This window comes from Hypanus sabinus, chromosome 3, assembly GCF_030144855.1.
Source record: "Hypanus sabinus isolate sHypSab1 chromosome 3, sHypSab1.hap1, whole genome shotgun sequence".
In the NCBI taxonomy this organism is placed as follows: domain Eukaryota; kingdom Metazoa; phylum Chordata; class Chondrichthyes; order Myliobatiformes; family Dasyatidae; genus Hypanus; species Hypanus sabinus.
Genome location: NC_082708.1, coordinates 96,526,261 through 96,541,157, shown reverse-complemented (window position 1 = coordinate 96,541,157; position 14,897 = coordinate 96,526,261). Strand labels below are relative to the sequence as shown.

Here is a 14,897-nt window from a genome sequence, read left to right as displayed (position 1 = left end):
CAACAAATGAGGGAGGGGAGCACGTCTTATGAGGAAGTTAGAGACCCCAAGCAATCAGGTCCTGGGAATGGGCGCCTTTTGCTATTTGGTCCATTCTTAACTGATCCACCTCAGCTGACTGCATAGCTCCTCTATGCCATAAGCAATTTAGCTGTCTCTTTAGCCGAAAAATGTAGGCAGAAAGCTTCTCCCCCTTCTCCTGACACATGTTCTAAAACTCTGTCATGAGTTCCATTGGGCTTTCTGTCATGCCAAACACCCTTACTAGTGCTTGCATGTAGGCTGCAGAGGTGGCAAAGGGGTTCGGTGTCTCTACAGCTCTCACTGCATCAGCAGCCTGGCCTCTCAAACTCTCAACCAATTATTGTCTTTATACGTCATCAGAGCACTGCCTCGCATCTAACAATTGAGAGGTCTGCTCTGCCCAAGTTTCATACTCCCCTTCCCCCTTGAGGATGGGCTTCACCCCACAGAATATTCTCAGTTTTTGATTGCTAGGACCCTCTGCCTGGGCACTGCACCTTTTATTCACCAGGCAGGTAAGGGCTGATATCAACTCAGAAGTTCCACTCTCCACTGGGGACTCATTAGACATTTCAAATCAGACCACTCCTTCCCCTCGCTCTGCAGAAATGAGTACAACCTGTGTTTGAAGTCTCCATCTCCAACTATGAGAGACTCGGCTTACGATTTGGCCCACCCTCCTCCTCCTGGAAAGCATGAACAGCCCATGGCCCGCTCTCTCGCAGGGCCCCCATAGTACCAGGCAGTTCCACTGCCGTTACGTCAGCGCTAGTCTGAACTAAAACAAAGTCTTTACCCGCCATTTTATCAAACCTGCACACCACAATCGTAACTGTTCCTATGATTTTTACAGTACTTAAAATTCGAATTAACAATTCATTAGGAAACCGAATGTCTACCCCACTCAACACACACGCATTTATTACCAGTAACCCCATGGATTCGCACCACCACTCAATCCCTGCACCATCCATAACCACGTATTGTAATCACTTTACCGGATAATAGTTTAGCACAGACTTAAAACACACAATCCACTGGATCAATGCTCAGGGCAATCACACAGCATCCAACAAAATCAATCCTAGGCGATACCCCCGCAATGAAACACTCTGGTTTCCATGGCTACATAAGTCTAGGGAAGACAATCTCTGGTCCCGCCAAACGTGTGAGTCTGAGGCGTGAGCCCACCCCAAAACCCCATTTGCGTAATTCGTTACCCTGTTACAAATGAGTGCTATGAAATAACAGACAGTACACTGCATACAATTACAAGATTTAGCTTTATAATTCTTAGTTTGACTAACAGGTTAGTAATGAAAAAAACAAAATAAAAGGACCCAGTTTAATAAAACAGACTAATGTGCACAAGTTGGAGCTCACGATTTCCCCAGATCACCAATCCTCAATCGATCTCACCTCAGGATTCGTTGAATCACAGTCCCGCTCTGGGTCGAATCCTACAACCTCTTCTCTTTTTCTCTCCTGAACCAAAAAAAAACTCCAAGCCCAACCTTAGTGTCCCTCACCAGAAAAACTTCCCCTTGAATTTGACTATCCTAATGGGATGGCAGACATTTCTGCTCATCACTTACCTTCAACAATAACCCAAACATAAGCTGAAACAAGCAGCTCGCACAGAACAGCATAATAGTAAAAAATATGAACCAGGGTCATCATCTAGTACCACAAAATTCCACTCTAATATTTTCAACAAAGGGAGACTTTAAGGAAGGTCATCAGTCTTGATCATTATTCCCATTAAGATCTTCTGATTACAATAATTTTATTTAGCTTTTTATACTGTAAGCATAAGGATCACCTTATATAGTGAAAGGTATTGAGATTTTGAAAACATCATTGAACTTTAATTGAGAATTATACTGTACCTCCCCCATTCTATGCCTGTCAATAGCAGAGTAATTGATATATGGTGCGTAGGAGATCATGTCAGGTCGATCAATATTGTAAATGGCCTTAACTTTGGGAAGAGCTGCCAAATCCTTGTAGTCAAGAACTTCATCATCCAGCTTGGCCTAAGAAAGGAAGAACAATAAAAGGAAGCAAGAGACAATTAGCAGGATGCAAAGAAACTGGAAGAGCTAAAGTTAGCAGACAACTATTTCTAATAGTGAAGTATTCATGCCCCCGTAAGGACATCAGCTAACTTATTCAAGGTAACTTACTTAACACTAAGAAAACAGATTTATGAGAAGGAACTGTGCTGCATTCTGTTGCAGAATGCATATTCAACATATATGAAGAAAGGTAATTTTCAAAAAGTGAAATGTTGTATGATGTTGCAGCTATTAGTGAAACATGGTTGCAGTAGGGGTGTGATTGGCAACTAAATATTCCTGGATTTTGTTGCTTCAGGTGTGATAGAATCGGAGGGGTAAGAGGGGGAGGTGTTGCATTGCTTGTCAGAGAAAATATTACAGCGGTGCTTTGGCAGAATAGATTAGAGGGCTTGTCTAGGGAGTCTATTTGGGTGGAATTGAGGAATGGGAAAGGTGTAGTAACACTTATAGGGGTGTATTATAGACCACTGAATGGGGAGCGAGAATTGGAGGAGCAAATTTGTAAGGAGATAACAGATATTTGTAGTAAGCACAAGATTGTGATTGTCGGAGATTTTAATTTTCCACACATAGACTGAGAAGCCCATTCTGTAAAAGAGATGGATGGGTTGGAGTTTGTAAAATATCTTCAGGTTAGTTTTTTTGCAGCAATACATAGAGGTACCAACTAGAGAAGGGGCAGTGTTGGATCTCCTGTTAGGGAATCAGATAGATCAGGTGATGGAGGTATGTGTTGGGGAGCACTTCAGGTCCAGTGATAGCAATGCTATTAGTTTCAATATAATTATGGAGAAGGATAGGACTGGACCCAGGGTTGAGATTTTTGATTGGAGAAAGGATAACTTTGAGGAGATGCGAAAGGATTTGGAAGGCGTGGATTTGGATAATTTGTTTTACGGGAAGGATGTAATAGAGAAATGGAGGTCATTTAAAGGTGAAATTTTGAAGGAACAGAATCTTTATGTTCCTGTTAGGTTGAAAGGAAAGGTTAAAAGTTTAAAGGTTAAGAGAGCCATGGTTTTCAAGGGATATTGGAAACTTGGTTGGGAAAAAGAGAGAGATCTACAATAAATATAGGCAGTATGGAGTAAATGAGGTGCTCGAGAAATATAAAGAATGTAAAAAAACATCTTAAGAAAGAAATTAGAAAAGCTAAAAGAAAATACGAGGTTGCTTTGGCAAGTAAGGTGAAAATAAATCCAAAGGGTTTCTACAGTTAGATTAATAGCAAAAGGATAGTGAGGGATAAAATTGGTCCCTTAGAGAATCAGAGTGGACAGCTATGTGTGGAGCCAAAAGAGATGGGGTAGATTTTGAACAATTTCTTTTCTTCGGTATTCACTAAGGAGAAGGTTATTGAATTGTGTAAGGAATGGGAAACAAGTAGGGTAGTTATGGAAATTATGTTGATTAAAGAAGAGGAAGTACTGGCGCTTTTAAAGAATATAAATGTGGATAAGTCTCCAGATCCTGACAGGATATTCCCTAGGACCTTGAGGGAAGTTAGTGTAGAAATAGCAGGGGCTCTGACAGAAATATTTCAAATGTCATTAGAAACGATGCTGGTGCCGGAGGATTGGCATATTGCTCATGTGGTTCCATTGTTTAAAAAGGGTTCTAAGAGCAAACCTAGCAATTGTAGGCCTGTCAGTTTGATGTCAGTGGTGAGTAAATTAATGGAAAGTATTCTTAGAGATGGTATATATAATTATCTAGATAGACAAGGTCTGATGAGGAAAGGTCAACATGGATTTGTGTGTGGAAGGTCATGTTTGACAAACCTTACTGAATTTTTTGAAGAGGTTACTAGGAACAGTGATGAGGGTAAAGCAGTGGATGTTGTCTATATAGATTTCAGTAAGTCCTTTGACAAGGTCCTATAAAGTTAGAAGGTTAGTTAGGAAGGTTCAATTGTTAGGTATTAATATTGAAGTAGTAAAATGGATTCAACAGTGGCTGGATGGGAGATGCCAGAGAGTAGTGGTGGATAACTGTTTGTCAGGTTGGAGGCCAGTGACTAGTGGTGTGCCTCAGGGTTAGGGTTGTGGATAATGAAGTAGGTTTACAAAGCTTGCAGAGAGATTTAGGCCAGTTAGAAGAGTGGGCTGAACGATGGCAGATGGAGTTTAATGCTGATAAGTGTGAGGTGCTACATTTTGGTAGGACTAATCAAAATAGGACATACATGGTAAATGGTAGGGCATTGAGGAATGCAGTAGGACAGCGTGATCTAGGACTAATGGTGCATAGTTCCCTGAAGGTGGAATCTCATGTGGATAGGGTGGTGAAGAAAGCTTTTGGTATGCTGGCCTTTATAAATCAGAGCATTGAGTATAGGAGTTAGGATGTAATGTTAAAATTGTACAAGGCATTGGTAAGGCCGAATTTGGAGTATTGTGTACAGTTCTGGTCACTGAATTATAGGAAAGATGTCAACAAAATAGAGAGAGTACAGAGAAGATTTACTAGAATGTTACCTGGGTTTCAGCACCTAAGTTACAGGGAAAGGTTGAACAAGTTAGGTCTTTATTCTTTGGAGCGTAGAAGGTTGAGGGGGGACACGATAGAGGTATTTAAAATTATGAGGGTGATAGATAGCGTTGATGTGGATAGGCTTTTTCCATTGAGAGTAGGGGAGATTCAAACAAGAGGTCATGGGTTGAGAGTTGAGGGGCAAAAGTTTAGGGGTGAAACTTCTTTACTCAGAGAGTGGTAGCTGTGTGAAACAAGCTTCCAGTAGAGGTGGTAGAAGCAGGTTCAATATTGTCATTTAAAAAATAAGTTGGATAGGTATACGGACAGGAAAGGAATGGAGGGTTATGGGCTGAGTGCAGGTCGGTGGGACTAGGTGAGAGTAAGCGATCGGCACGGACTAGAAGGGCCGAGATGGCCCGTTTCCATGCTGTAATTGCTATATGGTTATATGAAATGGTTATCCATTGACATATTCTATGCCCTCTTGCATGACTCTGTCCACCACAACCCCACCACTTTGCAGGATATGAAACAGATGCAGATCTGAGCCCTGATCTCCAACTTGCCTTAGTTTTAACGAAGACACCAGGTAATTAGGTAATTTAAACATTACATTAGCTATTATGTTGTTGAAGTCATAAACATCTGACATAATCTCCCAGATGTAATAGTAGCCAGAGGGCCTAGGGCAGGGGTCGGCAACATTTACCACTGAAAGAGCCAATATGGACCCATTTCCCACAGAAAAGAAAACACTGGGAGCCACAAAACCAGTTTGACATTTAAAATGAAATAACACTGCATACATTTTTTTTTGCCTTTATGCTATGTATAAACAAACTATAATGTGTTGCATTTATGAAATTGATGAACTCCTGCAGAGAAAACGAAATTACATTTCTGCATGCAACAAAAACATTTTGAACTCCGAAAAAAAGACGTTGGGTTGAAGGTTACTCCATAGGTAGCCTACCTTGGATCGAAGAATTAAAAGAAAGCGCGCACTGGCGGGTGTCAGGCATTGGCAGTGGTGATGTATATTAATAGCGATAAAAAACACGTTGTAGCGGTGTAGCGCTACACGCAGCGCTAAAATAAAGACACTGCAGTCAAAGGTAACTTTATTTGAACTAAACAGCCTTGATTTAAAGCCTCCCTCAACCCGTCCCCGTGGGCGCGGATGCTCCAAAAGACACATACTCACAAACCCCCGTAGGCTATCTCCCTTAGCCGGAACGGTGGCTAATTGTGAGCCGGTTCGGATGTGCCAGGAAATGGGGTCTCCACAACGTTTTTAGATTGTACAAGATCACCATAATCTTCAAATTTCGAATTACATTTCAAAAACTAACAAACTACGGGGAGCCGCAGCACAGAGATCAAAGAGCCGCATGTGGCTCCGGAGCCGCGGGTTGCCGACCCTTGGCCTAGGGTAATGGAGGAACTGAAGGAAATTCACATTAGGCAGAAAATGGTGTTGGGTAGACTGATGGGACTGAAGGCTGATAAATCCCCAGGGCCTGATGGTATGCATCCCAGGCTACTTAAGGAGGTGGCTCTAGAAATCGTGGATGCATTGGGAATCATTTTCCAATGTTCTATAGATTCAGGATCAGTTCCTGAGGATTGGAGCTAATGTTATCTCACTTTTTAAGAAAGGAGGGAGAGAGAAAACAGGGAATTATAGACCAGTTGGCCTGACATCAGTGGTGGGGAGGATGCTGGAGTCAATTATAAAACATGAAATAGTGACACATTTGGATAGCAGTAACAGGATCGGTCCAAGTCAGCATGGATTTATGAAGGGGAAATCATGCTTGACTCGGTTTATGGAATTTTTTGAGGATGTAACTATGAAAATGGACAAGGGAGAGCCAGTGGATGTAGTGTACCTGGCCTTTTAGAAAGCCTTTGATAAGGTCCCACATAGGAGATTAGTGGGCAAAATTAGAGCACATGGTATTGGGGGTAGGGTACTAACCTGAATAGAAAATTGGTTGGCAGACAGGAAACAAAGAGTAGGGATTAACTGGTCCTTTCAGAATGGCAGGCAGTGACTAGTGGGGTACCGCAAGGCTCGGTGCTGGGACTACAGCTATTTACAATATACATTAATGATTTAGATGAAGGGATTAAATGTAACATTAGCAAATTTGCAGATGACAGAAAGCTGGGTGGCAGTGCAAAATATGAGGAGGATGTTAGGAGAACGCAGGGTGACTTGAACAGGTTGGGTGAATGGGCAGGTGCATGGCAGTTGCAGTTTAATGTGGATAAATGTGAGGTTATCCACTTTGGTGGTAAGAACAGGAAGGCAGATTACTATCTGAATGGTGTCAAGTTAGGGAAAGGGGAAGTACTACAATCTAGGTGTCCTTGTTCATCAGTCACTGAAAGTAAGGATGCAGGTACAGCAGGCAGTGAAGAAAGCTAATGGCATGTTGGCCTTCATAACAAGGGGAGCTGAGTATAGGAGCAAAGAGTCCTTTTACAGTTGTACAGGGCCCTGGTGAGACCACACCTGGAGTATTGTGTTCAGTTTTGGTCTCCAAATTTGAGGAAGGACATTCTTGCTATTGAGGCAGTGCAGCGTAGGTTCATGAGGTTGATTCCTGGGATAGCAGGACTCTTATGTTGAAAGATTGGAGCAACTGTGCTTGTATACACTGGAATTTAGAAGGATGAGAGGGGATCTGATTGAAACATATAAAATTATTAAGGGATTAATCACGCTAGAGGCAGGAAACATGTTCCCAGTGTTAGGGAAGTCCAGAACCAGAGGCCACAGTTTTAAGAATAAGTGGTAGGCCATTTAGGACTGAGTTGAGGAAAAACTTTTTCACCCAGAGAGTTGTGGATCAATGGAATGCTCTGCCTCAGAAGGCAGTGGAGGCCAATTCTCTGGATGCTTTCAAGAAAGAGTTAGATAGAGCTCTTAAAGATAGCGGTGGAGTCAAGGGATATGGGGAGAGGGCAGGAACGAGGTACTGATTGTGGATGATCAGCCATGCTCACATTGAATGGCAGTGCTGGCTCGAAGCGCCGAGTGGTCTACTCCTGCACCTATTGTCTATTGTCTATAACAATCATTTTAAAATATGGCCAGTTTTCCCATACCTTGCCAGCTACTAAACATGAACAATTCTGATCCCATGACATGGGAATCCGATGAGTCTTGTTTACTGATTTTATCATCTTCACCCATCACTGCCAACACCCACTAACCCAATAATCTCTCCTCTACTTTGGAACTCCAAAACATTCCTGATAGTGCTTGTTTTTTTTTAAATTCATCAGGGTTTCACTGTGAATGCCAGCATTTATTGTCCTTGCCCAATTACCCAAGAGAAGATTGACCCAACTTTTTGAACCATGGCTGTTCTTCTGCTGAAGGTATTGTCACAGTGTTGTCGAGTGATGAAGGATTAGCAATATACTTTCAAGTCAAAATGTGTGATTTTATGGAGAGTATGCAGACAGTCAAATAGTTGTACATCTGCTGCTCTTACATTTTGGTGGTAGAGATTGCCAATTTGATGGTAGTTAAAATACCTATGGATGTAACAGTAGTGCATTTTGTAGACGGTACATGTGCATTGTTCAAAGAGAAAATGAGAAAATGAAAGCTTAAGAAGGTGGTTGGGTGTCAGTCAAGCAGGTAGTTTTGACTTGAGGATTTTGAGCCTCTGGAGAGATGCTGGAGCTAAACATCCAGCAAGTTTTGGATATTCCATCACATTCTTGATTTGTATATTGGTAGACAGTAGAAAAACTTTAGAGTGTCAGGACGTTGGATAGTTTTCCCAAAATACCCAGCCTCCAATGTACTCTAATACCCGTAATATTTATGTGGATGATCCAGTTGAGTTTCGATAGTACCTTCAGGGTGACCATGATAATGGTAATGCTACTGAATGTTAAAGGTAGTGTTATGTACCCCTAGGGTTCATATTTTCTGTGGTCTGTCACTTTAAAACGCAGGGAGAATGAGACTGACTTCTGCTCTATTGGATTTCTACTGACTACACTGTGTTTGGATTTATGCAAGGACACTTCTCCTGCTTCTGAGTTGCTATGGGGAAGAGAGGTGGAGTTATTTGATGGACAATCGATGTTATGGTTTCTCTGCAGGTTGTTTACATTTTTCCTGCAGCTTGTTTTGAATAAGCAAGGTCAGATGATCCTCCAACAGACACACAGTTAGAGTCAAGATGGATTCGGTCAATGGAAGACACCGGTGAATTGGTCGCTGGTTTAAACTTACAGTAGCTCAAAAGGGATGAGTTGAGATCGATCCAGAGAATTGACAAATGACTCTCACAAGTTTTCTGTAACTAGAACAAGTTTGCAGTAAGAGAAGGGAGGAGAGGAAGGTTTGAAACAGAAGAAACCTAGTGACGAAGAGATCACTGTTTGGACTCCCTCTCTAAATAGCCCATGAGGGTGAGTTTGTTTCTGTTTGGCTACGGAAGTGTGATTGTCACTTAGTTAATCCACAGGAGTGGGTTCTCTGGTGAGGGGAAAACCTTTGTGAATACCACGTGTGTGTTTGCCCTTTGTCTGGGTGTGGTAGTTCACTAAAGAAAGGCACCCCTGTGGCAAATCACTGTTGGAGTTATTTCGTATGTCGTGGAACTGAATAAGTGGCTATCATGTTGTGTGTGATTGGGGTAACCTTGTGGAATCTACCGGTGTGTCGACCCTTGCCTGGGTGGTGGTTCCGTTGAAGATGGTCCCCTTTGTGATAAGCTACTGTTGGTGATAATCCATACGTGGATTCTATTTGAGTATTCTGTGGCCACCACTTTGAGCTGTCCCGTCGCTGAATTCGGGTGTGGTACCACTTGTGTAGGAAGGATATTCGTTGAAGATCACTGTCGGTGAAACTTCGTGTGTGGAGTGGAACGACTTCGGAGATAAAACCTACTGCATTGTTATTTTGTATTGCTGTCTTGGAATCTGTGGAATATCAATGTAATTGCCTTCTCACAAAATAAGCCTTTGGATTACAAATCTCTCTCTCTTACCAACAACAGCAACCTCGTGCATTGAACTGAACTTTCTCACATACCATCATAAGACTGTATCATTTACCACCTAAGCTTGCATGAGTTTGGGAAATATATACTCACACCTATATATGCCTAACACTGTTAATCCTTGGTTTATCTGGTTTTCAGTTTACTATTATTGGTAGATACTAATAAACTAGTGTTTTGTTTATAGCAAAACCAGATTCCAGGTGTGTTCCATTTCTGCTGGATCTTTTAACCCTTTACAGGGTACGTAACAGTAGAGAGTTAGATTTTCTTTTGTTGGAGACATTTATTACTGGGCACTTCTGTAATGAAAGTATTACTTGCCACTTATCAGCCCATGCCGAAATGTTGTCTTGATCTTGCAGCACTGAGACGTGGGAATCTGAGTACTTGTGAATGGAATTGAACATTGTGCAGTCATCAGCAAACATCTCACTTCTGATGTTATAGTGAATGGAAGATCACTGATGAGACAGCTGAAGATGACTAAAGTGGAGGTAAATATCTCACAGTATTTTATTTTAACTAAATGAGTGTTTGAATTGCATGGAAGGTTTATGGAGCACGTGCTGCTAAATAGGATTAATATAGATACCAGTCTAATGGTCGGCATAAACATAGGACGAAATTTGTGGCAGCTATCTTCTCATTGGGTTAATTGAGTTCATCTGCAGTGGATAAAGGGGTATTCTCTCTTTCTCTTGAAATTCAAAAGAACTCCAATAGGTTGAAATAGAATGTGTGGTTATATTATTATGTAATTAAACATTATTCAAGATATCCTCATAAATTTATTCTGGACCACCAAGCAATTATTAGTTGTTCTTGTTCAGTAACGTCTGGATATAAAGTCAAGATAATTTTTACTATGTTCCTGAGAATCACTTAAATTTATTATAACAAATTGCAGAAAAAATTCATTTGAAAACTAAGAAGCCCTAAAATTACATTTTGTGACTTTAGTAAACAAAGCTCAACATCTGACATCCGTTTTCCATCATCAAAATGGTTAGTAATAAATAGTGTACTTATCTTCTACTGAACAAAATTATACAAGACAGGAGTTAATTAATTCAAAAATGGAGCATGGAGTGTGGAACACTTATTTTCGTTCTCTATCACACCATTCTTCAAAACTACATTATTTGCAAACTTCTTTGATCTCACATACATGATTGTGTATAGACTTAGTTTATTTCCTTCCTCTTCCTTACCTGTTCATAGTATTCATTGCAGTCAGTGTTCACACCACAAATATTGAAGAATTCTAAATATTAAGAATACTGAATAAACTTACATATATTACACGGCTTGGGGATCCTGAAGTACTTGAGGCTGGTACAGATGTGATGCTCTCAGAAGATGCACGAGTAACCTAAGGGCAAAACAACGTATCAGCTGTTATCAAAATTAGAACATACATCCATACCTTAGCATATATGATTACAGTCTAAGAATAAGTAACAAACCACATAAGACAGATACGAGGAAAATTTTGTTTGTGAAGATGGCAATGAATATTTGAAGCCATGAATACTTAGTTACCAAATTCAGTCAAGATTGAAAGATTTCTGAATATAAAAAGAATTAAGGGACACAAGAATAGTGCAGGAGAATGTGTTAAGGTAGATGGTCCATTATTTTGATAAACAATACAAAAGCCTCAAGTGGCCAAATGGCCACTACTTAGTCCTGCTTCATGTTTTCTTCTGGTTATCTAAGTGAAAAGACTTGATCTGTTGACGTTTCATTTGAAAAATCACAGTGTTTTAGTCTCATTAAGGCCTATGCTTTATGAGCTGGAGTGGAAGGGGAAGAAAAATTATGCCAAAACTGTGGTCAAGAATTAGGATTAGGCAATGTGAAATAAGAAATATTATTTTAATTTGGATTTCATTAGATAGGATGCCACTTCAAATTTCAAAGCAGATTTATTATCAAAGTATGTATACTATATACAACCTTAAGATTTGTCTCCTTACAGACAGCCACAAAACAAAGAAACCCACAAGAAGCCATTTAAAAAGACCATCAAAAAAGTGCAAAGAAAAAAAAAACAAATCGTGCAAACAATAAAGGTAAGCAAGTAACATTCAGAAATGAAGTTCACAAAAGTGAGTCCATAGGAACAAAGCCAGTCATCACTGCAGCCAATCCAGGAGCCTGTTAGTTGCAGGCCACAGGCTCAGTTCAGGACAGAGACAAGTAAACCTTGCAGAGCAGTGAGCTGAACTGGCCTGTCCCTCACTTCCAGTCCCAACACCCTGACCTTTTCTGTATGGTCCAGTGCTTAATGGTCTAAACCTTGGGTCGTTCCTCCCTCTTAGACCTGGGCCCTGCTGCTTCAATACACTCTTGAGGCCCAGGTAGGCCCAGCCACCTCAATTTGGCCCACACCCGATCTTTTCAATTCAACCTGGCACTTAAATCGATCAAACATCAGGTTTTTCCTCGCTCTGGGGCACAGATCCTGCCACATTGAACCAGCTCCAAGCAATGGCCAAACATTGGCTCGTTCCTTGCTCTTGGGTCCCAGATCTATGTTGACTCTCTGAACATTTCCATTAACCCGGTTATAACCCGGTTATTTGCAAACTATTTCCCTCATGTAATCCCCACAATCCTAACTCAATGTTATCACACTAGGGGTAATCTAACAACCAAAAGGTCTTTTGGTATAGGAGGAAGCCAGAGCACTTGGGGAGAACTCGTAAGCTCACAGGGTGAACTTAAGCTTAAGCTTAACTTAAGCTCACTCGTAAACTCCACAGACAGAACCTTTGGCTGACCTTTGTTACAATTGGAGGGGGCAGGGGGTGTGAATTCAGAATGATTTGTGCCAAAGAAGAGAGAGTTGGTCCTAGGATCATATTTGGTGATTGGCTAGGATTGGGGAATGAGCCATGAAAGACAAATATTGTATTGGCAATGAGATATATAGGAACACAAGAAATAGGAGCAAGAATAGACCAACTGGCCCTTCAAGTTTCAATGAAACCTCATACCTTCGTAATTTCCTTTGCTTACATCAAAAATCCTGAGTTCAGATTGAAATCCACCACTCCTTCCTGGGCTCTCTTGCAATAACTTTATTAATTAGATCTTTCTCATTGTAGTTCTAGATTTAAAGTAGTCTGTTCCATGATCAGCTCCTCAACATATTGAGTTAAAAACTTATCAAATAATTCAAACTCAACATTTGATTTGCCCAGTCTGCATGAATGTTAGTGACCTCATGATATTCATTTTCCCACTTTTATGCACTTCTAATTTATACTTATTTTAACACTGTATAGAGGCTAATAAATAGCTCCATTGTTTTTTTCCTCCTCTGCTGCTACTTACTGATTATAATCGTATGCAGTATTCTGCCAACCATTGTCTCTTTATAATCACCATTTTGATGATACCTCTATTTAACAATGCAACCTCAGCACTTTTACCTCTTCATTTGCTCTGCTCAAGTGTCAAAATGCCAATTTTGGTCACCATCCACCCACATTACTGTCAAGGACATTTAGATGAATACCATTTATTGCCATGTGCTGTCAGTTCAGCTCTCCAATGTGGAATGCAGTATGCAGTTAACTTTGCTCTTTGTTCTTTGATCCCATATGCTATATGCCTATGTTTCCACTTCCTATTTATTTGCTTCAAATATTTCTAAATTCTAGTTTTGTTTCCTTCCTTCCTGATTCTCTCTTTAATTTCTCAAACACCTGCTAAGTTTAAATCTTCATAACATAAGCAATTTCCTCTAAAAGGTAAGTGATAAGGAATGGTGGGGTGGTGGGGGAAGGAGGAGGAAGGAATTGAAGATTGATACCATCATTGCAGGCCTCCAAAGTCTTTAGGCCTAGTTGATCAGAATAACATGGGATCAGTTGGTTAGGGAATCAGAGAGTCTGGAGGGTATAGTTGGGAGGTACTAGAAGGATCTGCGAGGTGGGTGTGGAGTCGGAGATTATAAAATAAGGAAGGATCTTCGCAACAATTCAGTGTTGGCCATCCCTGACAAGCAATACATTGGGAAGACCTTGTTGACCCAGGAGCCCAACAACAATCATATCCAAATGCTGCAGTCCAAATGACCTCAAAAATGTTCCAAAATGAGTGCCACATGAGAAGTAATATCATCAGAAATAATATCATCGCATGTGTTCTCACCAAACAAGTCTACGGTCCCTGGAAGCTTCCAGTGATGATATAAATCTTCAATTTCTCACCCCTCATTTCTTGTATTGCTTATATTCATTAAGGGTTTAACTGTAAATAAAGCAGACATTTTGGAACCTCCTTGGTTCTAGTGAAGTTTGCACCCTGAAATTATGACTAAATTTCTGGAGCCATGGAATTCACAAACTGTCCTTTCCACATTTCACATCAAATCAGTTTAGTGATTTTTTTAAAGCATTATTCACGAGTTAAGTGTCTTAGGGTACGTTCAGAGAAATATCTTTCTTTCCATCTTATATGCTTCACAAAAAATGGCATTGAGATATAATGTTTAAATTTGAGCACTAGGGGATTTGCAAATTGTTCAATCATTCCAGCTCCTTTGTCAAGTCAAAGCAGCATGGAACTAATTGCACTGCTCCAAATACTTAATCTCCATAAATTATATTACATGCTGTAAGAACCTGTCCATGTGCCAGAGTATCGTATGCTTCAGACAGTTTGTATATAAACAGATGTTCACTGATTTGTCTTACTTTTTATGATTATTTTTTAAGAAATGGTTAACCTGTCAATGACTTTGTGAACAAAGGTAATAGTTTTTCCTCTGTTCCTATTAGAACACTTTTACTTGATACATTCATCACTTAGGCCTTACTGAACAAACTCTATGGCTGCGGCCAATTAAAGCAATAGGAAGTTCATGGTTAAACGGGTTCAGACAAATTTGTTATTCATATCTGGGTTTAGAAACAACTAATCAAGTATTTCCACATTTTCTGTTACTCTAGGAAACCAAATACAAGTCACATACTTGTGGACATGTATGTGTATTATTTTTTGCCAGTATTCATGCAAAGTAACACATGTATAGTTGTTCTGTTAATGTAATTTTAACTTTGTTTTACTTCAATGCTAAAGAATCTCAATAAAATAAATACAGCAGAAATTTTAATATTGCTTAATGTACCAGCACAGAAAAGCAGGATTATAATCTAGCCATTTGCAATTTGGAAAAACAATAAAATTAAGTAGCTACATTATAAAACATAAACATTAAAAAATCATGAACAATTGAGACTATTTGAGATTGTTGTAATCT

The 14,897-nt window shown here is 40.1% G+C and overlaps 1 protein-coding gene across 1 annotated transcript in view; it reads right to left on the bottom strand.

Annotated features, from left to right (window-relative positions):
* ablim2 (actin binding LIM protein family, member 2) overlaps positions 1 to 14,897 on the bottom strand; it is a 293,837-nt gene that overhangs the window by 79,019 nt on the left and 199,921 nt on the right. Inside the window, exons 9-10 of the mRNA XM_059964839.1 lie at positions 10,917 to 10,994; positions 1,914 to 2,060 (exon numbers count right to left, since the gene is read on the bottom strand). Of these exons, the coding sequence (XP_059820822.1) occupies positions 1,914 to 2,060; positions 10,917 to 10,994 (225 nt within the window). The remainder of the gene's footprint in view (positions 1 to 1,913; positions 2,061 to 10,916; positions 10,995 to 14,897) is intronic.